This window comes from Metopolophium dirhodum, chromosome 4 (genome assembly GCF_019925205.1).
Source record: "Metopolophium dirhodum isolate CAU chromosome 4, ASM1992520v1, whole genome shotgun sequence".
Taxonomy (NCBI): Eukaryota; Metazoa; Arthropoda; class Insecta; order Hemiptera; family Aphididae; genus Metopolophium; species Metopolophium dirhodum.
In genome coordinates, this window is record NC_083563.1 from 22886822 (window position 1) to 22910274 (window position 23453).

The window sequence follows — 23453 nt, forward strand, 5'->3', positions numbered from 1 at the left end:
AATATGTTCGACACGACAACACGAGATGCAATTACTTATATTATTGTCATAACATATTCGACGGAAGCCTTAAATTTTTTTTTATTAAGTGGCTCGGCTCGTACACATTCACACATCATATATTACACGCATATATTATTATGTTTATGTTTGTATTTATATTGCTTTATAAATAATAATTGCCTGGCTGTCGTTCATTAGACGCGTCTTTAAGACTTTTTATTTTTTTAATTATGTGTAATGTTCACTTAACGTATGTTAATTATACTGCGGTATTATCACTCACAATAACCATTAACCGAAAAAAAGTTTTTAATATTAAATCCCTTTCGATACAGTTCCTATGTTGTGTAGGGTTACCTCTAATATAGTAATCGTATACCTAATAATTAATACCTATGGATTTGCTTAGTTGTTGTGCATTATCGTACAATTATGCACCTTCCGTCCATCTACATTCTTCCCCTACCTATCCAACATGGCAACGTATCATTAGGCTGCTCTAATATAGTGCAGTGGATAATTTATTATTATTATTGAGTATTAACTTCGTAATATAATCATTCAACAAACTACGTTTGACGATACCAATATAATATACGAGTAGATATAAATATATACATATATATATTAATAGACACAATGTCTGCAGTTGTAGTTTTAACCCTGTGAAAAAAGTACACAATATAGTATTATATTGCCTTATTTTTAATGTTCAAAAACGACCGCATAAGTAGATATTATGTCTAAATGATATAGATCTGGTGTGTGTATGATTAACTGTGTCATTACATAAATTATACATTTCCAGTTGTTGACACAGGTGCGTCACGACGACGACACACACTCACATACACACGTCAAACATCTGTGTTATATTTCGCAAAATCATTCACGTGGATATTTTTCCTCCCGGAAATATTTTATATAGGTATATTAATAATTACGGTTGACATAAAATTGTCCATAAAAAGTTCTGTCGTTGTCGTATGTAATAATACGTATATTGTATAATTTTATATAAACCTTACAATGCAATTATTTCGCGTACCTATAGGTACCAATTATATAAAATATTAAAATGTTAAAATACAATTTTATAATATCGTGTTATTGTGATGGATCGCGCGCGCATTCGTTGCTTGAGTGGAATTTCCCTAAAACTCCAATTAACTTTATCGATCGTACATGGCGCATGTACGTACGAACGGTTACACGCTTATACCTATACATATATAATACACATATGAACAATATTCCTACCGACCTGGCAAACTCGGCGTCGCAGCAATGTTAATCGCCGTGCATCATGTACATCATCGCCAGCACGTTTCGTTCAAAAATCATATCGACGGCGGTGTTCGGTCTCGTATAATCATTATCATTCAGCGCGTTCCTCAGAGTCGTCTTTTTTTCACCGTAGGTACAATAATAGAGCCAGATTTCGATAGTTATTTTTTACGATTTCCCCATCCGATCCGCCGTCGACCCTATAATACGCCACCGGCGCAGTAAAAAAAAGATTTTCGGAAATCTAAGCACACGCGGGTAATAAAACGGCGACCAGAATTTATATGACATAATATGATATTATGTAAAAGCTATGTGTGAAGAGCCGCATATTCTAATATTGTGCCACGTTGGAGTAAAATCGATGGTGGTGGGTGGTTATGGTTGGAAGTGTTTACCGTCAAAAAACGTGATAATTTAATAAATAATAGATGTAACCTGTACTTGGTGAAAAAAAAAAATACCAAAAAACAATGATCGATGGCCGTACCAAATTATTGTTACCGATCCGCGTCGACGACGACGGCCAACGTCCCAAATTCTCGACGTGAAAAATCTGTTCAAATGATCGAATTACACACAGACACACGCACGGAATATTTTTTAATTCTATGTACCTATATATATAAACCATTTTTATATTATTTTTCCTTACGAGTCTCGTGATAATGATTGTTGGAATTTTTGTTACTGATTTTAGCCGGTTATTACTTATTGTGACCGACGACGGGCGTCGGGCGTGCTATATATTATGTCGATGTCGTGCGTATACGCGTGTATGTACAGCGGGACGTGTAAGTTCAAGGTTGGTGGAAATCGATCGCGCAACCACAATGTTTTGAACATTTCGTCGTGGCCCGGTGGGGGGGAGGAGGGGTGAGGCGGCGGTGATGCAGTCGTGGCACTCCACCGCGTCGGCTGCCTACGAGGGGTGTACAATGTACATTCATATATATTATATAATATATAGTAGGTGTATAGTACATTCGACCCAGTTAATAGCGACGGCAGCGGAAAATTCGTGGTCTCTTTATATATATTTTTTTATTTTCACGCGTACCGGCACGTAGCCAAACCTTCCCTCTCTCCCTAGACCCGCCAAATCAAGTCGCCACCCCCGTTAGAAATTGTTGTGCACGTACTTATACTTTCTTGCCCTTCTCCCGTATCAGCAGAACAGTGGCAGTAATATACAGAATATCACAGTACAGTATATAGTACGTTCGCCATCCCCTCCTTGCACTCTGACGTTCACCCTTTTGAGCCACGCGAGCAAAAATTCGCAGTTCTGTTTTCTCTCTGCGAGCAAATTTATATAGTCATTGGACTCCGTCTTCGGTCGCGCCGGTGTCATTGGTTTTTTCATTTTGTATACGCGTATAATTATACTGCATTCTGTTTCATCTTACGATTTGTATTACTTCCATTTAACAGTTGCAGCCTACAGGAAACGACGACGTGATCGTACTCTGCAATACACAACAACCATAATTAACAAAAAAACGTCGATGTATGGCACATATGATTATTGTCAAACTGTATTATAATACGAGAACATGCCCGCGGTTTTTGCACATGTTAATTACACATATAATTGCCAATCGATATTACACGACATACGCCCGCATCTGGTTTATAACGCAGAGGTGTTTTCCTATACTTTGGTCTTGGTGTTTTATATTTCCATCATCAAAATTCGATATAACCGATCGGGGAAAAAATTAAATGTCTACATCAGCTACAAGCGTGTGTGTTACGGGTGGGGCCGGAAAATTCAAATGAAAACACTGCAATGTGTATGTATATTGTGTGTGTGTATCAAATATTATAACGATCGCGACTATTCTTCGTTGTCTTTCGTATAACACTATAATATACGGCCGACTCGAGCACAATAATCTGATGCACTCGCCCGTGTGCGGGCGCTAGTGCGTATAAACCGGCAATAAAATATCAGGTTTAAACCAAGGGCGATTATTCGAACGAGAGGAATTGGCCTCTGGAATAACTGGGGCTGCGTATGCTAGTCGAAGCGCGCATATTCGGTATGTGGTGCGTATAGCCCGTATGGGGGGTAGTTTATCGCTGTGGAAAATCGGGCAGCCCTTGTCGCGTATTCAAGGGTGTTTTTATTTTCCCCGAGATATCGGCTGCAGTTGTTATATTATTACTATTATTTTTACGGATATGCGCGATCGTATATTTCTGATTTTTCTTTAGGTACCACCAATATCGCGACGCGACGTCATCGCGTTACACTTTTGGCATACCTATCCCTAAATTCTCATCACAATTGACGATTGGCGAAGAACATTCGGACATTATGAAGTTATCACAACATGTACATACCTAATACAGTTACACTTTTACTCAATACAAATTACAACTTTCTGCTGGTTTGACGGAACTGCACTTGCGTCTGTGTTGAGCAGGGAGAGAAAGAGAGCAGCACCGTCGATCGTGCCAGTCTCTCGCTCCTTCCGACTATGTGTCGGATCGCTTGCACACGCACAGCCTTGTCCGTCAGACGTCGACTGAAACAGCGCACGCGGAACGATATTATAATATTATTATAGGTTAGATTACAATAACATTAATGATATGATCCATCAAAAATATTGCCACTGCATCCAGTATCCACAATGAAAATTATACGACACCGCCACTAACACTTTCCGGCTGGTTGGTTTTTCAATTTTTATTTTTTCATCCCCATTATAATATAATTGTGTAATACTTTTGTACACTAGCTTCTGCTGTATTAATTTATATTTTATAGTAATCATAAACTCTTGGAACATTTTATATAGAATAATACTGCGTTGTGGTTTCTATGTTATCTTTGACGACTTCGTCTGTCTATGCGTTGTCGACATCAGAAAAAAAAATGCTTTAAATACTGAAAATATAAACTAGATAATTGGAACACGTGGACAAGTTTTTTTAAACTCCAGACCTTTAAAAAACAACATCATCTACCAATCATCGCTTTCTAAAAATAATGTCCTGTGCAACCGTTATATTTATTAATTATACTGATTGACAAATCTCGTTAGTGTTAAGACTTTAAACATAAACACTAAAAACTAATTCTAAAAATAATGCTTAATTGTAGAAACAATAACATTTTCCGATGGTGGTTCCTTTTAGAAACTCCGGAGTTCGGAGAACAAATTATTTTGATCTATTTTTGCGAGTAAAATGGCGAAAAATCAATTTCTACGTCTTAGTCGTTGTACGCGAAATTATCATTCATAATTCTGTTATGAATTTAATTTCAAAATTTTTATTTTCCTTGAACAATGTCAACATTTACGACGTATCTATATTATTTTTCCATTCAACAGAAATCGTGATACGTTCGTTGAAAATTATTACTTAGGATTCAGGAACTATACATTTTTGACTGTCTACCTATCACAATATAATAATATAATTCATAATTAACTGTTTTAAGTAACGGTTGATGACGACTTATTTACGTCGTAACTTATTTTCCTTTGAATATAAGCTATTATATAGCATATTATAGTAATCAAATCATCAGTCGGACACGACTGGTTTTTGTTGAGCGCAGTATAGATAGATGCGGCATAGGCTTGGAACGGTTTATCGTATACCGTATTTTTAAGACATAATATGCATGTGTTCATCTAATATGTAAAACTGCATCCAATACTAAACATAAATAATATGAATATTATAAATTATATAATATACAGTTAACATTATATAAAATAGTATATGATATATTTTTTTTTGATACGATATAAACGAAACAATATGGCGTATTATGGTATTATATTATGTAAAAGTTCTTGAATGTTGCAATTTCGGTTCCATATTTTCAATCGTTTCCATAATTTTTCAATTTTTTTATCGATAAAAATAAATTCCTAATAATTTCGTATATTGACGTTTGAAAAATACATAACAGAAGAAATATATATATATATATATTAGAATGTTATTATACCGTCTAATTTGTGTGTACGCGTTCGATCTTAATATCGTTTCGGTCGACTTTGCCGTTCATTTATACCTTAGGTACTATATTATACCAGATGCCTTAATAGAACAAATAATATTGAATAATGCCCGGAATATTATCATGTACCTATATGAGGGATAAGAAAACCTCTGCACAGCGTCATCTTTAATTGTGAAAAAAACGAACTGATACGTGTTTTGTTTATTGTTCAATGTTTTGGTGTGACTGCGGTTACAGGATAAAGGGTAGAGCTGGTCATTGGTGGTTGGGCGGGGATGTTAGCGGGGTATTATTACAGCATAGTACCTAGTTATAAATTTCTTTAAAACGACAACGGCGACGAAGATTATATACAAAGAGTAATCAAGTAGCTATTGAGTGTGCCGCGCTCACCCGGCGTAATTGAATTCGTTTCTGTTGGCCGATGGCGGCGGTGGCGGGCACGAAGCGGGACGGGACTAAACGAGAATCCAATTTCGGGTGGGCGTTATATTCCGCGGCCGTCACCGCCGCCGTAATATATTGCGACATCTCTCCCCGTTTAAGGGTCCTTGTCGTGTCGCCTCCGCCACAACCCTTTGATGAGCAGCGCGCGTGCGCACAAACTATAATCCGCGGGTTTTATACCTAACCTATATACCAAACAGTTCGATCTCCTTCACGAGCTTAATTATCACCACGTCGTTCCTTGCAGTCGGTGCTTGTTCCGCCCTGCTCGACTGAAGCAGGGTTACGTTATCTCACGGGGCGCCTATACACGTAGTTATATTATTATCATTAGCGTTTGACTTTTGTGCGCCGGTGTAAGGGGTGCCGGGTGGGATGACATTTGTGTGGAATCCACCGGAAACAATCGAAACCTCTGTATATAGGACGCCCTATATATTCGCCTAAAACATTGTACAAAGAAACGTTATTAGAGCCACACATGACGTAGGTAAATGTATATACCTACTGCGCGTGCACTCGACCTTTTTTTCCGTAAAAAAAAGAAACGAGAGAAAGAAAACAAGTATAGGGTCTTGCGCACGCGCCACTGCTGCAGTAGGTATACCGTATCGCCGGCCGCCGCCGTTCGCTGTTACCCCCGCGGTCGCTATGACACAGAATAAAAATAAGGGTCCTCCTCAATGTTATTTTATTCAGACGGTTTTCGCGCGCGCGCTTGAAGACGTTTTGTTTCTTACTCGATGCACCTATAATATGTTATATTGTATATCTTACAAGAGTGTATTTACCATATTATATTATCAATGATTATTATTCATTGCATGTATTATATGTTATACTATAACGGCTAACCTTGAAAACTGCATATTAACATTATTGTTTTACCGTCGGTAACGAAACTTGTACACTTACCGATTTTGAATTCGACTCTGATAATTACTTTCGATTCGGTAATCGTGTTTAGTATCTTTGCACTAGGCGGTATACCGGTCGTTTTGCCGCCATACCGTCGGCTGGAGTTGATTGGCACTTAACAAAAAAAATTTGCTAGGTATATAATATAATATTATATAATACCTATATACTGCAACTCGAGATTATCGAAAATTAAAACCCGGTTCAACCGCAACCGCCTCCTACTCGTTTGCTGCTGTCGAATTAATGGTTTTCGGACACATAGCTGCGATTTTTTTTTGCGAATCGATTGCTCCGCGTTCGGATTAATTGCGTATAACCACCCGTGTCGTTGCCGACCATCGGCGGCGTTTCTTTTTGTATCTCTGATTTTTTTTTTTTAATTTTTTCTCGTTTCTGCGGGTTATAGGTATACCCTACCCTACGCACCTATATAAAGCGCGTTCTATTTGATTTTATTGCGTTGTTTTGTGTATCCATAAATTATATATATATATAATAATACCTATGTATAAAGATATTCATTATTAAACGTATGAGAAAGACTAGATTTTGTTTTGTATTCAATAGCTTACATTTTTGTAAATATTAAAATAAAGTTGCTTCTATTTGTCGTAGGACATATATAAAAAAAATTACCTTTGAATACATAATTATAATATTATACATACCTATCATAATTTAGACCCCTATTTCCACCGTTGTATATCTTTTACGAGTTATTTATAAATGATAATTAGTATTTTATTACTAGTATTCTCCTAAATTCCCCTTGTTCGTTTAGTCATTTCAACCCATGTATATAGACGACGAGAAAACGAATGAGCTAGGTATTTTATAATGTCAATAATATTATTATTTCGTTCAATGTTAAACAAAAGATTTAGACTAACGGTTTTCTGAAATTTATTGTTAGTTTCTCGAAATCACAATAGGTACTATGAAAAAATATAAATGAGGGATAATAAACAAGCAAATCGGTCGCCACAGTTTCCTCACGTGTTACATCATCTCTGTCTTTCCCACGTTGATCACGGTATGATATCTGCAGATGTACTCGAAGTTCTGCGTACATTTAACGATTTAACAGTCACATTATGAGACTTACAGCAACTGTAATAAATCGTATACAACCGTTTACGAAGGATCTCCGTCTGATAACTGATAATTGCTATAGGGATTTTATTCAAAAAATTACAAACTATTTGGTGTGACGTCCTCTTAAAATCTTAAATAGGTACACTAGGTATTGTTTTCTATTGCCAGATTCGAACGATTAGTTTTTAAACCGTATACAATAATTATCATCCACTAATTTTTTTTTCTTGGGCCTTTGGGCTGTTCTGTATACGCGTATTACGTGGCTATAGGTATCATATCTGCAAGGTGTTGTCATTACTATATACGCTTCGTGTTGTAATCGAATCGTATAACTGTAATAATAATAATAATAATAAATAAATGCCAACGGTTCGGCGGCCTTGATAATGGGACGTATAGTCCGTAGTATACGATTAACGTACATGCGGACACACACGGAAAACATGGCAAACTACGTTGCAGCAGTGGCGTTCGGGGCTGAGACGGCTGCAGCAGCAGCGGTGGCAGACAATGGTCTTAGCGCGCGCGGATATCATAATATAATATTATATAAAAGTGTGTGCCAGTATAACAAAAATGCTCTCGTCGGGGCCGAACAACAGCTGTCGAACAGATGCGGGACGTGATGCTGTGGCCGCCGGTACAATAATATATAATCGCGCCGCCGCCGTCACTGCAACCGTCCGAGACTCGAGTGCATGGCTGCGGCCCGTCATGTTTGCAGGCGTCGGCCAAAGGTACGCGTCTCTGGGGTACCCGCGATATATATTATTGCGCGCCGCGAAGGAGGAGACCAGACCATCCGGTGCGCAGGTATCGGGACCTTACACGATAAGCGAGCGTGTGTGTGTGTGTGTGTAGTGTGCAAAGAGAGAATATCACGATTCACGAGTATAGTATACATAATAATATATACAGGAAGATTCTCAAGGCAGGCGCTCACCCCATTTTTTCATTTTTTCCATTTAATACCCATTGGATTTATTTAAATTCTGATTTTTTGAACCATAAATTATAGGCACCTCCTTAAGACTATTTTTTCGGTATGCCTAATTCAAAATTTAAACCAGTAGTTTCTCAGTTGTTAAAATGTTAATATTAAAGATAATAGTCCATAAAAATGGTTTTACAAAAATATAAAATAGATGTTACATATTTGAATATATATATTATAGTACTTGGACCATTTTTACAAATTATAAGTGTTGGTCGATTAAAAATAATAATTACAACTTTCAAATCACCATATTCTCCATGATATTATTATCTTCTAAACCCATTTTCATGGACCTATAGTTATCCATAGTAAACTGCAAATGTAAATAATTCAAATATTATACTTGATCGAATTTTTATCTTAATATTCTTCGAAAAATGATCTGCTAAATAACATATAATAGAAATGGGGTGTTCTTATTTGAAAATCTGAAGTTTGTATCTCCACAGGATACTCCTCAAGTAATAAAAAGAAATCTCATTAATTTTAAAATGTCTTTAAGTATAGGTATTTAAAAATTCCAAAAATCAGATTTTGAATAAGTCCATTATTAAAGGAAAAAAAGGGGGTGCATGCTTAGTGAATCATCCTGTATATGGTACAAAGTATAGAAGGCGGTGGAATGAGAGGAAAACGAAAAATAAACCGGTTTGTAACCTGTGTTATTGCGCATCCCGCAATCTGCAGGCAGCAGCAGGATGACAGGGAAATATATTATGGGTGTGTGTGTGTGTGTGTGCGAGCGCTGTTCGTCGTGGTAAGGATTTTTAAGGGAATAAATAAATTACAATTCTTTTGGATGGAATGAAAACGGGATTGGCCTTGTGAATTATAATATTATATTATATTATGCTTAGCTATTATAATATTATTGAATACGCGAGAAATATATAAAATAATAAATAACATAGAACAATATTGTCGTTGTCCACGTCTTGTCGGCAAAAACCGACCGACTACAAAAGAGGTCCACCGAATCCTCCGTGAAATAGATACGCCGATGATATTACTATATATATATATATAATATTATTTTAAGTATGTATTATATGACTATTCCGCGTGTCCCTCTATTCTATTGTTTCGCCGAATGGTATAAGTTATTCGGTCAATGTATAAATACGTGTAAAAAAAACGACTTGAAAAAACACGACTGTGTTGTAATAATTGCCCTTGGATATATGATTTTTTTCTCTTTTATCCCGATATGTATACCTAACAGTGATTATTTAAATCATATTACCCGTGGAAAGGGAATGTAATAATCGTATATCTATAAGTTTACGCTAAAATACGATATACAAGGTGATCCGTTTAAATGTTCACTCATTATTATCCATAATTCGATGTCATTCCTAAAAAACCTTTATTACGATTTTTATCATTATATAATTTTTTTACTTTTTAAAAACAAAATACAGTTATAACTTCATATTCATAAACAAAATATTTATTGGAGTACTTTGGCGCCTAAAAATGAAATTTCAAACGTGTATAGTTAATATATAGTCATAAGTATTAAAAAAAAAACTTGTGAAAATATAAGTTTTTCAAAACAATTAAACATTATCGAAATAATGGGTGTAGACATTTAAATGGATCACCTTGTATACCGTGATTTAATATAGGTAATATTGTGTTACATCCGGCGCCAAAAAAAACTCGTTTGCGACGACAATGAGATAAGTAGGTATATACTTTTTTTTCTATACGCTTGAATTATGTGTAACTGTGTAAGTATTTAGAGAGATTTCAATAATTCGTCGTGAATGGTTTACTAACAACAATATTGACGGATTATATAAATAATCCTTTGTTCTGCGTTTGGAAAAAAATACGGTGGTGTTATCGCGCAGTAAAATCTCGACGTGGCCGCCACACGCACACACGCATTCGTTATTATAAAAATAAATGTGGTGGCTGCCGAGGTGCGTAGGCCGAATAACTATATAGGTAAATCGTAAATGTATGTGCGATATTGTATTATATATTGTTGGGTGACTTGGGCGGCACGCACCCGAAAAGCAAGTCGCATTTCCACTGGTGCTAATAGGAGGGAGGCTTGAAGGGACTTGGTCGCCATTCCGAATTCAAAATATAGCATGTTATATAATTTTTAGAAAATATTATTAGGGGGGGGGAATTTTGTTATTTGCTCATTTAGCCTTATATAGGTATAGTCATAAACACAATATCATAACATATATTATATATTTATATTACCTATCTTCTTTCCAACCTAAATACCGCGTAAAAACCTGACGTGTCCGTATACCACCTATATAAATATTTTATTATTATTATTATTACCAACCACCCATTCCACCACGTCATAGTACCGGACCCGATCCTCGTCGCGCTTTACTGGCACCAGACCACTGTCCAGCGATTGGCGGTGGTGAATGCGGTGAAATTTACGAGTATATACGACCGCCCGGTAACATGATAAAATAAAATATTATTTTGTATTATCATCGCAGGCGTACGTTGTATATGTTTATCATCGTCGTCGTAACGACCTACTGCATCGGGCCATCATACGCCGTATGTGCATTCCGGAACCCTGTTTAACAGGGATTCATATTTTTTTTCGCCCCGTCTAAAGATCCATACGCGTTTAGTTCGACTCGGTTTTTATACATAATTTATAATATATTATATTATGTTCTGTTCGTATTATGCGTATAATACACACGTATCGTATATAACAATATAATATATTAGTGATATAACCCATTGACGTTTTACGGTTTACACGTTTCGTGCACTGTCCGAACTGGGATCGGTCGACGCTCGGTCGGTGGTAGTATAATATGAGATTTTTGTTCTTCTTGATCTTTGTTCTGAAAACGTATACCTATGCTTATATGATAATATCAAATATAATACAATATATTATATTGTATTATATTATCTTGCGCGTCCCGCGGCGAATCCGCCCCGTCATCTACGCGCCACACACTGCAGTATACATATATATATTATATCCAGCATACTCACACACACTCGGATTATTATATTTTTCGCGCTCGTATCTCTCCGTGCACGCTCTGTATGTATAGTATAATGATAATAATAATAATATTTTATTACAATATCATATATATATATACTCATTGCTCACCATATAAACGTATACTTTGCGGGGCGCCGTCGCCAGACGCGATGCGCTCGGGTTCGATCCGCCGCCGGCTCCGCGTGTCCCGACGCCCCCGCGCTCCCGACGATTTTATACTGCCCTTTGTCTCACACACACATACACATACACCCCCGTGAGCCGTTGCAACCGCGCACCCTCGTCCGGCGCGCGGCAGCTTCACGTCGCCGCCGCCGCCGCCGCCGTCTGCAAGGGACGTCTGGACGTGACGTCACCGCCAGACGGATCAATACGCCACCCCCGGGGTTCGATTTCGATCATCATCGTATTATTATTCGCTCGCGTGATTGTATTTAGGTAAATAAGTATAATAATTTTATATTATACAATAGGCTGGGCGACAAACATACGTGCACAGTGTACCTGATTAACGTGTCGTAGTAGTTTTCTCGATCAAAATGGTTTTCATCCGACCTAACTATGTAAGTGTGGTGCTTGCTGTCACGGTTAGCTCGGAGCCGCGTGTTTACGAAAATACCTCCCTACCCCTCCTACCACCCCAACACGTCAACCTATACACGTTCTGTACGTTTGCACCCGCGGAAATGGGGTAGCCCGGACGACGTCGGGCATTTGAAGCATATCGAACCCCATCGCCGCCGCCGCTTCCGTCTATGTTATCGGTCTTCCCGGTTGACTTTTCGTCCCGCGTAATATCGTTTACTTCGGTATAATAAATTAATTTTATCTAATTTTGGATTTTGGATTTCGCATTCGCATTTCGCAAATTATACGTCTTTGTGTGTGAACTGTGTGCAGTGTACTTGTGCACAGTTTTATTAATATGCGACATGTAGTGTAATGCGTGCCGCCCTCCAAACCACGCCCCTTATCGATTATATTCCTCAACGTGCCGCCAAGCCAATTTTTCTCTCTTTAGTCGAGTTTGTGGTGATGCCGCCGCCGCAACCACGCTATATACGACACGACGGTGTATTTCACCGAAATCGATTTTCTCGCTCAGACCGCCGCTGCCGCAGTGTTTGACCTGTTTTCGATGAGATGTTGATGATACGCATATATACATGTATATGGTATATCATACTATACCTATCTATAATAATATTCGATCGGAAAACAAACGGAATTTACGAAAATATACCATTGTTTATTATCCGCTGTACATATTCTGTACCTGTAATATTATACAGGGACTTACGGCCCTTTTGTTGTTGTTTTAGTCCGTAGCGCTAAGTACGTTGTCGCATTTATAAAAACTGCAAATTATTGTAAAAAGAATTACTCGGTTATTCTATTACAAATACTTGAAATACTTGTATTTTTATTCTGTGTTACATGTATAATTATTAATTATTAATTTTGAATTAATAATTATATAATGATAGGCAGTAGGGTCTAAAAACAAAATACGATTCAATATTTAAAATGCACCCACCTAAATGGTTTCGATTTGTTATCCCAGAGTATATTATAATATATTCTATGTATAGAGTTTGAAATGTTTAAAATAATTTTGATAACTGTGATGTACCCACGACATAAATCCCAGACCTTTACCGTATTCGTAACCATTACACTTTTATTTGATATCCATTTATTTTGTAAAAACTTGCTCGTACAATTCTTTTTTCAACATTATTATTATATTCTGCGTCGCATATATTCTATGAAAGGAGAAGGGTGCTTTGTGCTTACAACAATCGATTTAAACGTTCGCGTTGAAATAAATATACATACCTCAGACCCGGGTAATACGTGCGTTTATATATTATATTTCTGTATATTATACTACAAAATGTTTTTTATATTTTTGAACTTTCACATGAAAATTTTTAGGAATAAAAAAATGTATATAAACACCGACATCTATAAATATAGAGTTTTTTTTAATGTTGATTTTAATATTATAAATTATAATATATGAATATTATATATAAATGTAATTCCGACGAAGGCTGTTATGCTTTCTGTTGCCGCGAATTTCTGTGTAAGTAAGTTTTACGATTTTGAAAACGTTGAGAATCGGTAAGTTCAAAACACCTACCATCATCTTCGTTTTTATTATATTATGATAGTACTATAATAATGGGCCATTAACACAATTCGATTCCGGTCCTAATTGCGCACGCGACGACGTGTTTCGTGGTCACAGTCACACGGCAGAAGAAATATTACGACGAGCAATGAACGCGTATATTTCGCTTCTAAAAAAGAAAATAACATGTATATAATATATAAATAATTGATCATAAAAAATAGGCATCGCGTCTAATTAACCATTACCGTCGACTCCATCTCCTCCTCTCACGATCTAGGCAAGGCAACAACAACGGGTTTTGCGGGTACAGAGTTTCCCCATCTCTCACGAGAGAAATCTGCCGAACTCGTATTATTATGTTATTATTATCAACGAAGCCGACGCGTAGGCCGTGGTTTGCGGTCGTCAAAAGTTAAATTGTTTAATATATTATATATAGGTGCTCTTTCGCAACCGCGACTTTTGCAGCTCGTGCGTTGCTCCGCGCACGTACTTGCCGAATCGATATTATCCGAAATTGTGGTTCATCTGCCTATGTGCGCGTAACAAATTGCTCAGCTATGTGGTTAAATCCATAGTTCCGAGTATAAATCGATAATGGATGGGGGTGCAGCAACAAATATAATTTAATAAACGATTCAAAGAGATATTGAAAATTCCTTTCAATTTTCATTTGAAATTCTTTGTATAATTTAGTCGTTGATATATCAGCGGACAGGGAGACATTTTGTAACGACATTACTGAAGTAGCGCCTATATATAGACAGTATACACAAAGAGGTTTCTATGTCGCTGACTAGTAAAGACCACCGAAATGACAACCGCCAAAAATCCGTTTCTATACTCGCACTTTACCGCTACTCTACACGCGCATACCTATTACGCCATCATATTAAAATTTTAATCGGTCGACGGTTATATAAAACAAAAAATCACCAATAAACAACATTTGCGTTTGATGGCTAATCGGTATATTTTGTCTGTTTCAGTTGATGGAACTGGTGCCCGTCTCGTGCACGGTCCGCCCGTCCAGGGCTGAGACGCCGCCACCGTCGCTGAAGAGGACCAAGCTCGAGGACGCACCGCCAGCTGTGCCCACGGCGGCTTACTACTCGGCGCTGGGCATGGCGCCCACGCTGCCTAACTATATGGTGGACCCATTCCACTATTTTTACGGTGCATGGGTGCCGCCACCCGCGGCCATGTACATGAATAATACGCATCACCTGTACAGAAACGACAGGTTAGACACATCGCCGCATTTTTGTTGTTTGTTTACTGCAGATATGCATTTTATTCAACGTTTCACTAATTTCAAATTGTTTTTTGTGTCGTACCGCAGTATGATCAAGAGGGAAAGACCGCCGAGGCTAGTGGACCCGCAAAAAGTCATATCGCACACGCAGTCTGAACAGTTCAGCCGGAGTTTTCAACCGAACGTCGCGCTGGCACCGCCTACCAAACATAACGGCAACGCTAACGCATCCAATCTCTTGGGCCTTCACCACAACCATCACCACCAAAACGCTAACAGTGCCAATATCATCATCAACAACAACAACAACAACAATAATAATAATAATAATAACAGCAGCAATAATAACAACAACAACAACAACACTGCCAAACCGACGGTAAGTAAACGTTGTCACGCCTTGTGCGTATGCAGCACATTGAACACCAATGTGTTCTTATAGTCTGCTATTGATTCTCGTGTTATTATATTATTAATATTACCTATATTATAATATTCGGATGATCTTTTTCAGGTGAAATTCAAATACAAAGACGACGGAGAACAGGAAAACAAGGACATTGTCCCAACTCAAGAGTCCGATAGGAGATATAACAGTGTCGGTGAGTAGACCTACCATCAATCTATCGAGTAGATTTGTTGTCTGTTCAGATTTTCATGCATGAAGAATTTTATTAGTTGTTTATTATAATTGTCAATCGTCATTTTTACAGCTGCCAGTGTCATGGAGCAAGTTGCCGCTGTTTTAGACGCCTTGAGCGACGCTAAGGAGACGACGCGACAGCAAGTGATTGGATTGGTTGAGCGGATCGCTCTGCGGCTTGAAAAAGTCGAGTCAAAAAATCAGCAACTCGTCCGGGAGAACGAATTACTTAAAAACCAATTGAACATGGTGCGTGCATGTTATTACTCAGAATTGATAAACATTAATTGGTCAACTTAAACATTTATACTGCAGCTGCTCATTTGGGGAGGGGGGGTGGGGGGGTAGCGGCGAATGGAATAAAATGCCCCAAACGTCAAATTTTTCGGGGCTGCAAAAAATTATAGCTTTTGCTTTTAAGAAGTGTTCATGATTTTTTAATTTTTTACCCTTTTCGGTGTTATTATTTATACAAAAATGAAAATTCGTTCAATTCGCCGCGGCAGTATATCACAACATTATGCGCATGCGTAAAAACAGAAAATGGCAATCTTCGGAAGGATATCACTTCCAGAATAATGATTTCTGCAAATTTTGTTTTGCACCTTAGTTCTTAACTAGCTAAGATATATGTTAAAAAAATAAAAAAAATAAAAAAAATCAGAAAACGAGTGGAAACTAAACTTCTTTTATTTAAAATACAAGTGATGTGTTATAATTTTTTGTAGGTATTTATTATTTTCATTTTTAACACTGGACATCCTACCTACTGCCTGCCCAAAAGAGTGGTGAAATTTTATAAGTGCTCTATATAAGCGCATCATTTCTAAATATGGCCCTGTTTATGCTATTACATTAGTGCCTAACCTAACCTAACCTAACCCTTTAAACTTTTGAAAATTATTTTATGTATGATTATTTTTTCGTTTCCTACAGAAGAGGCATACGAACAAAGAAGATCCATTGTTAGTAGACGACTGTACGATGATCAAATGGGAAGACGGCGGTGGTATCGATCAAGAACATTGCAAATCAAACAGTTTGCCATTGATGAACAAGAGGTTTAGTCCAGTGTCCGTGATAACCTCACCACCGTGTCAGCCCAAAACACCTCCACCTCATAATCTACAGTCCACTACAATGGCTGCCACCACCACTGCTACCATCACAGCCACCTCAGTGTTGATCAAATCGGAATCCATCGACTGATTATTATAATTGCAGCCTGCTGTTTACTTATTATTATTAATTATTATTATTTAATTTAATATTGCTACCACCGACAATTGATCTCTCCTTTAAAAAAAAATAAAAGTAAAATAATAATATGTATAAATTATACAAGCTTTTTATAATATTTATTCAGTACTACAAGTATAATATATGTGTATAAATATTAAATATACATAAAGTAATAATAATAATTATTATTATTGTTATTATTTTATGTCTATCAATATTAAGCTGTTGATTTCTCTTGTCTTCTGTAAATAATCTAATTTAAAATATTGTTAATTTGATTTTCTTAATTTTCTGACAATTTCTTTAAATATATATATTATATATATATATTTCTTTTTCTTTTTTGTTATGAATTTTTAGTTTAGGATTATTTATATTTATTTATTTGAATTTTTTTGTTATTCGTTTTAAATTATTTATGTTAAAAGTTGCTGTGCCAATTTTTCGTTTGTTTTTCTTTCAATAATTATTAGAGATTAAAATAGAAATGGTGTACTCTTAAAAAAAAAATAGAGCATGGTTATGAAGGAGCTCAATTTAAATACTTGATTTTCCAATATTTGTAGAGTGTTATTAGTTAACTTGTGAAATTTTCAAACATATTCTCTATTTCTCTGTTGAATATGAGAAGAAACTTTGGCGACTAGTTAACATGGTATTCTGTCTCAACAACTGTGTGGGACTGTTCTTGATAAATGCTGAGGTTTTTTTTTCATACTAAACAAAGTGTTAATGGATATTTTGACAATGTGTGCTTTTTCAATACATTTAGCTAAATAGTAAATGGACAAAATTGTGTTTAAAATATTTACACCATTTCAATGTTGACATATGTAAAAGAAAACATTATTATTTTGTGAAACATCAATATTCCTAATTTTTCTCACAGTGTTTAATTAATAGTTATTATTTATTTGCATACATATTACATATAATATCGCACCAAATATTAATAATAATAATGATAAAAAAGCAATCACGTATAAGGTAATATTTATACATTTCCTAGTACTAAAGTACTTTAATATAGGTACACAAAAAAAAAATAGATAAACCTTAATGATGATAAGACAACAAATATAGAATAAGTATTATGTTTTCAAATATATTATGTATTAAAAAAAAACTAAAAATTAAAATTATGAATAAAGTTTTGACGAACAATATATCCTTATTCCCTTTAGCTAGAAAATAATTCAGTACAAATTAGTAAGTGCCTTAATTCTGCAATACTATACACTAACCTTACTTAAAAAAATTAACAATGATAAACATTTTTAATATAATATAGTATGATATGTATGTTTGCATGCACTATAATAATTATATGGTTTTAATATGCTTATAAAAAAAGAGAAAAAGAATGTTATTTTAGAAATCTTGGTAGATTGATTTATTATTAGGTAAATAAACTGTTATTGTTAATGTTGGCGTGCGTTGTTGTGTCATCCAACACATTTTTTTCATTATGTCTAATGTATTTAAAGTATGCAAATTAATAATAAGAATATTAGTAATAGCAATATGTATCAAATATAACATACAGGTTGAAAATATGTAAAACTTACATTTAACTATACCTATTATTGTTTAGTTATAAATAATAATATAGTTTGTTACCACACAGTTGTAATATGTACCTGATGTGAAAGCCAGTAGGTAATTTATATATGAAGTACCTATATACTATTATAATATATATTATATAAATATACTTAAAGATGTTTTATACCATTTTTGCAAACGATGGAATAATAATAAGCTCCCTATTTTTTTTATTTATTTAAGTAAACGTTGAGTCTTCCTTAAAAATGAAAAGATGAAAAAATAAGCAAATAACTCGAATTCTGTAATTAATTAAACATTTTCATGCTGTATTAGTTTGTTTTTTTTCTATCTTGTACAATTCAACTAAAGGATGTTGCAACACAATGATAATATATAATATTATATATATTTATTAGTTGTAATAGTTTGATGAATATGTAAATTTAATATCTATTGAAGGAGTAGAATAATATAATATATTATAATAGTATAAAAATTTTAATTCAACTTGACTGGAAATCAAAAACAACCATTGTGTTCACATAAATTTTTCTCATTATTATTTAATGTTAATTGACAAAACTGTGTAATAATATTGACTTTGCAATTTTAATGTTCTTATGTATATTTTGTTGTTGATGTACAGACTTTTTTTTTGTAATTTTTAGAGTTTTTCTAACTCTGATATAAAATGAAATATTTAGATATTTCATTTTACTATCATAATTATTATTATTATTATTATTATTATGATTATTATTATTTTTTGTAATGATGTTAAGTTTTTTTAAGTAACTTATATTAGGTAGTTTTTTAACTGTGCCAAGCTTTGTAGCACTTTTTAAGCAAAACCGAGTCATTATGTTTTTTTTTTTTGTATATATTATACTGCCTGTACCAAATACATTGTATCATAATATACATGATTATATGGTGTATTGAAACGGGTTTTCTTTACATGTATTTTTTGTGTAATGTTATTAATTTAAAACAAAAAACAACCATTTTGTTTATGGACATTTTTTTGGAAAAAAAAGAAAACCAGAAAAAAAAAGAATCAAAATAAAAGAATACTATATTGATAAATAATAATTAGGATTGTGTTTTGTTTTTGTATGAGCATTTATTACATATTATTATATAGTTTAAATGTTATTATGCACAATGTGCAATCGTCTGATGAGTAGGTACATAATAAATAATTATATATCATCAATAATGTTTATGGCGAGAAAAATATACCACACGTATAGTATCCATTATAAATAATTACTATGATATTATGATTATATTATTATAATGAATTAAAATGATTCATAATTTGATGAAAGTGATGCACCATGCACTTTGAGACATAAGAAAAACAATCAGTTATTAGAAAAGATAAATACAGTGAACAGAATATGTGATACAGCATTGGACACTTAACACTTGCAAATGTATGTTCTAACCTCTAAAAAAGAAAGACAGTAAAACCCAAATTAAAAACGAAAATTGATTTATTGATATTCCAAAATAGCAAATTAAGAGTTCCTTTTATTGAGGAGAAATACAGTAAAAACTAAAAACAATTATAAATGTCCTTAGACCTTAAAAGTGATATAACATTGTAGCTTTTACCAATTGATTTAAAAATATTATCTATAAAAAAACTAAGAAAAATGCAGTACCTATTCCAGTATGTTACATATCCTAGGGACCTACTACCTAGAAAATAAAGCAGTTTATGCTGGTGATTTCCCTTCTCACATACTTTGTATAACGTATTTACTTATAGTATCATTGATAAAATGACTGGTTGGTAGTATCATTAATTTATTATATATAAATACTATTTATAATCAATAGTTGTAGTATGTACATAAGTACATTAAAATGTTTCTAACGTCTTTGTGTATTGTGTCTAGGTATTACAATTTTTTTTTACCTATATTATAATAATTGTAGGTATACAAATGAATTACCTACCTATGTAATTTTTGTTTAAACACGAAACATCTAAAATAAATAGGTAGATACAAATGGAGGTACTGCAGTAAATTGTAAAATTTAACTTTTTAATTGCATGTTGTCATATTTTAGTAAAATTCAGTATCTTCTAAAAAATTTAAAAAAAGATAAAAATAATCAAAAGTTTGGAAACAACAAATAATAATGCATTACTATGTGTTGATTTCTCATAAAAATTAAAGGGTGAAAGAAAGTGATGAAACATGATAATTTTAAGGTAAAAAATTAAGAAATCAAAAAACTTATTTTTCCGACATTTTGGTTTTTAGATATACCTTTGTCTTTTGGAGCGCAGTATTCATCTGTTTGCAGGATAACTACACAGACCACCACAGTGTCTTTTGATATTGAATTTAAAAGCAATAAATCATTAAATTTGAAAAATAGTTATGAGATCGATTATATTCGAGTTTGCCTATTGAAGTAAATTGATTTATTATTTTTATTGAAAACAAATTTACATTATCATTCTTTCTGGATTTCAAATTAAATCCTAATTTCAAATCAATGACATATTTTGTAAAGCTTAAACGTTAATTTAATCAGACTGACGGAATATAAAATATTATAACTAATTTATTATCAATACGAATTTTCTTCTACCTAAAATGGGTGAACATTACTGGACACTGATGGTACACGTTTTTAAACAAATATATGTAAAGTATGATTGTACATCATAGGTACCTAGTAGAAAGACGTCAACTTACGTATTGCTTATACCTACATTTGAGCGGGTGGTCTAGGGGGTAAAGTGGTAGCTGATAATATATGCGATAGTCAAAGAAAAACGATTTTCCTAAAAGAAAAGAAGTATATTGATGTCGATGTGACATAATATATACCTGCGGAAGAGAGTGGGAACGAGTGAGTGAGAGTGAAGGAGTATTTATGCGTGTGTATATTGCAAACATATATAATACAAATATAAATTATGGTAAATCTCGATGATGGTTTGTTGCGGGTGAGAGGGTTGGTGGGTATGGTGGGTGGACCGCGGTAGTGAGTGTGTGTTTATCTTGTCGATCGGTAGCGGCGGTGGTCAAGGTGACCTTGCGTCAATGTCATCTCTTCGTGCTCGTGCACACACACACACACACACTTACACGCACACACAAATCCACAAACACGAGCACGATACGGTTTGTCGTTATAATATGATGTGTGTGTGTGTGTCTGCAGGCTCGTCGCGATATTATTATAATATATAATCGTGAGACGGACGGACGGGCGCTAACTGGGGGGTCCCGCCGCCCGCGTAACGTCACCCAGTTCCGTGCGAGCCGACCGCCAGAGTTTGGCGGCGGAAACGTCGTCGTTGACGCGCCGCGTTGTATTCAAATGGGGTGGCATAATATTTAAATAATTATATCAAAACTGAAAATAATAATAATAATACCTATTACAATAACGTAATACCAATATGATATTGTATAATGCAATGTATAGAAATGTTCAAATGCACATAAATAGGTGTGTGGTGTAAGGCATCTACCTGCCTATATTGTTCACAGGTGTAGGCGTGTGTTGTAAAGCGCTGTTGTCGACAAGAGCGTGTTATATCTAATGTCTCTCGCATATCGACGTTTTTACAATGATGACCTAATGTTACCTGTTGTTTTACACTGTAAAATGTTTATGTGTGTGTGTTGTAATATCATAATGCACCTACCTAGTGATAATATTAACTTTCAAACCGAATTTAATTTACTTAATTTATTCATAGAAGTATTTTTTTTTAAATAAAAAGGTAGGTTTTAAAATATATACCTAATGAAATAAAGTTGTGAGAAAGAAATGAAAACAATAAAATAAATAACGTAAATTAACATCGTTTTATTTTTTTTTTTTAAAGTTCGGTTTGGTTCGGTATTATATCTCCTGTTGAAGCCACCTCCGAAAAAAATCCGTGGGTTGATGTGAGCAGGTGAAAGTCCGGAGACCATACCTATTGGGACTTGGATACCGATTGATTCCTTAACTCGTAAATCGTCGCAGTAATATAATATACTGTAACAGTGTAACTGAAGCTGCCGTGAGTGTGTTGGTTCGGCGTTCGTTGTCAAAGCCGGAGATGGCGTCCGACAGTTGTGGATATTAAGGCGGCAAATAGGGAATACCCACCTACCGACGGCTAAGCCTTACGATGATCTCTCCTGTCATCAGGGTCCGCCCGCGTCTTGGTCGGACCGTGCGTCAATCAAGTGTGTGGATTTTGAATTCTGTTTGCGGGACATGGAACTATATTATTGGACCATAAATCTTCCAGAATAATTCTAAAATATGTATAAAGTACCAAATAATGTAGGAAACTGAGCTATAGAGTGTACCCAGTTTTGGCGGACACATAGTATGATATGGCGAATACGTATGAGTTATAGTTGTAGAAAAATCGATAAGACGGAAATCCCATGAAACGTTTATAGAACAATTAGTTAAAAATGTGTATATAGTCATAGGCATAGTAGAAGGTGTAGAACTGAAAAAAAAAACAGTATGTAATATGTATAACGATTTACCAAGCTGCATAGGCAAATTATATAATAATATGTAGGAAAGGATAAAGTCAGAGGCCATCGAGGATGTGCGTTTATTGATAGGTACACATTAAATATGTAAAATAAACCTACGAGTTATTGAAAACGTAACCTATATAATATATTATTTAGATTATACGGTATGCATAACGTTTACTTTTTACGTGCATATTATAATATATAATATATGTTTTATGTTTGTATATATATAGCGGTGGAGGCATATATTTAAGTGTGTTACGATATCGAATATTTTATAACATAGTGGCCTATTGGCTATTATATACACACGCGAGCTGATTCTATCCGTTAAAATAT

At 34.8% G+C, this 23453-nt stretch overlaps 1 protein-coding gene across 1 annotated transcript in view; it reads left to right on the forward strand.

The window, feature by feature from the left end:
- The window catches only part of LOC132943929 (ski oncogene-like), a 55329-nt gene extending 35026 nt beyond the window's left edge, over positions 1 to 20303 (forward strand). The window contains exons 2-6 of the mRNA XM_061013098.1: positions 14890 to 15143; positions 15243 to 15534; positions 15670 to 15757; positions 15869 to 16047; positions 16735 to 20303. Of these exons, the coding sequence (XP_060869081.1) occupies positions 14890 to 15143; positions 15243 to 15534; positions 15670 to 15757; positions 15869 to 16047; positions 16735 to 17007 (1086 nt within the window). The 3' untranslated portion in view covers positions 17008 to 20303. The remainder of the gene's footprint in view (positions 1 to 14889; positions 15144 to 15242; positions 15535 to 15669; positions 15758 to 15868; positions 16048 to 16734) is intronic.
- Positions 20304 to 23453: the final 3150 nt, after the last annotated feature.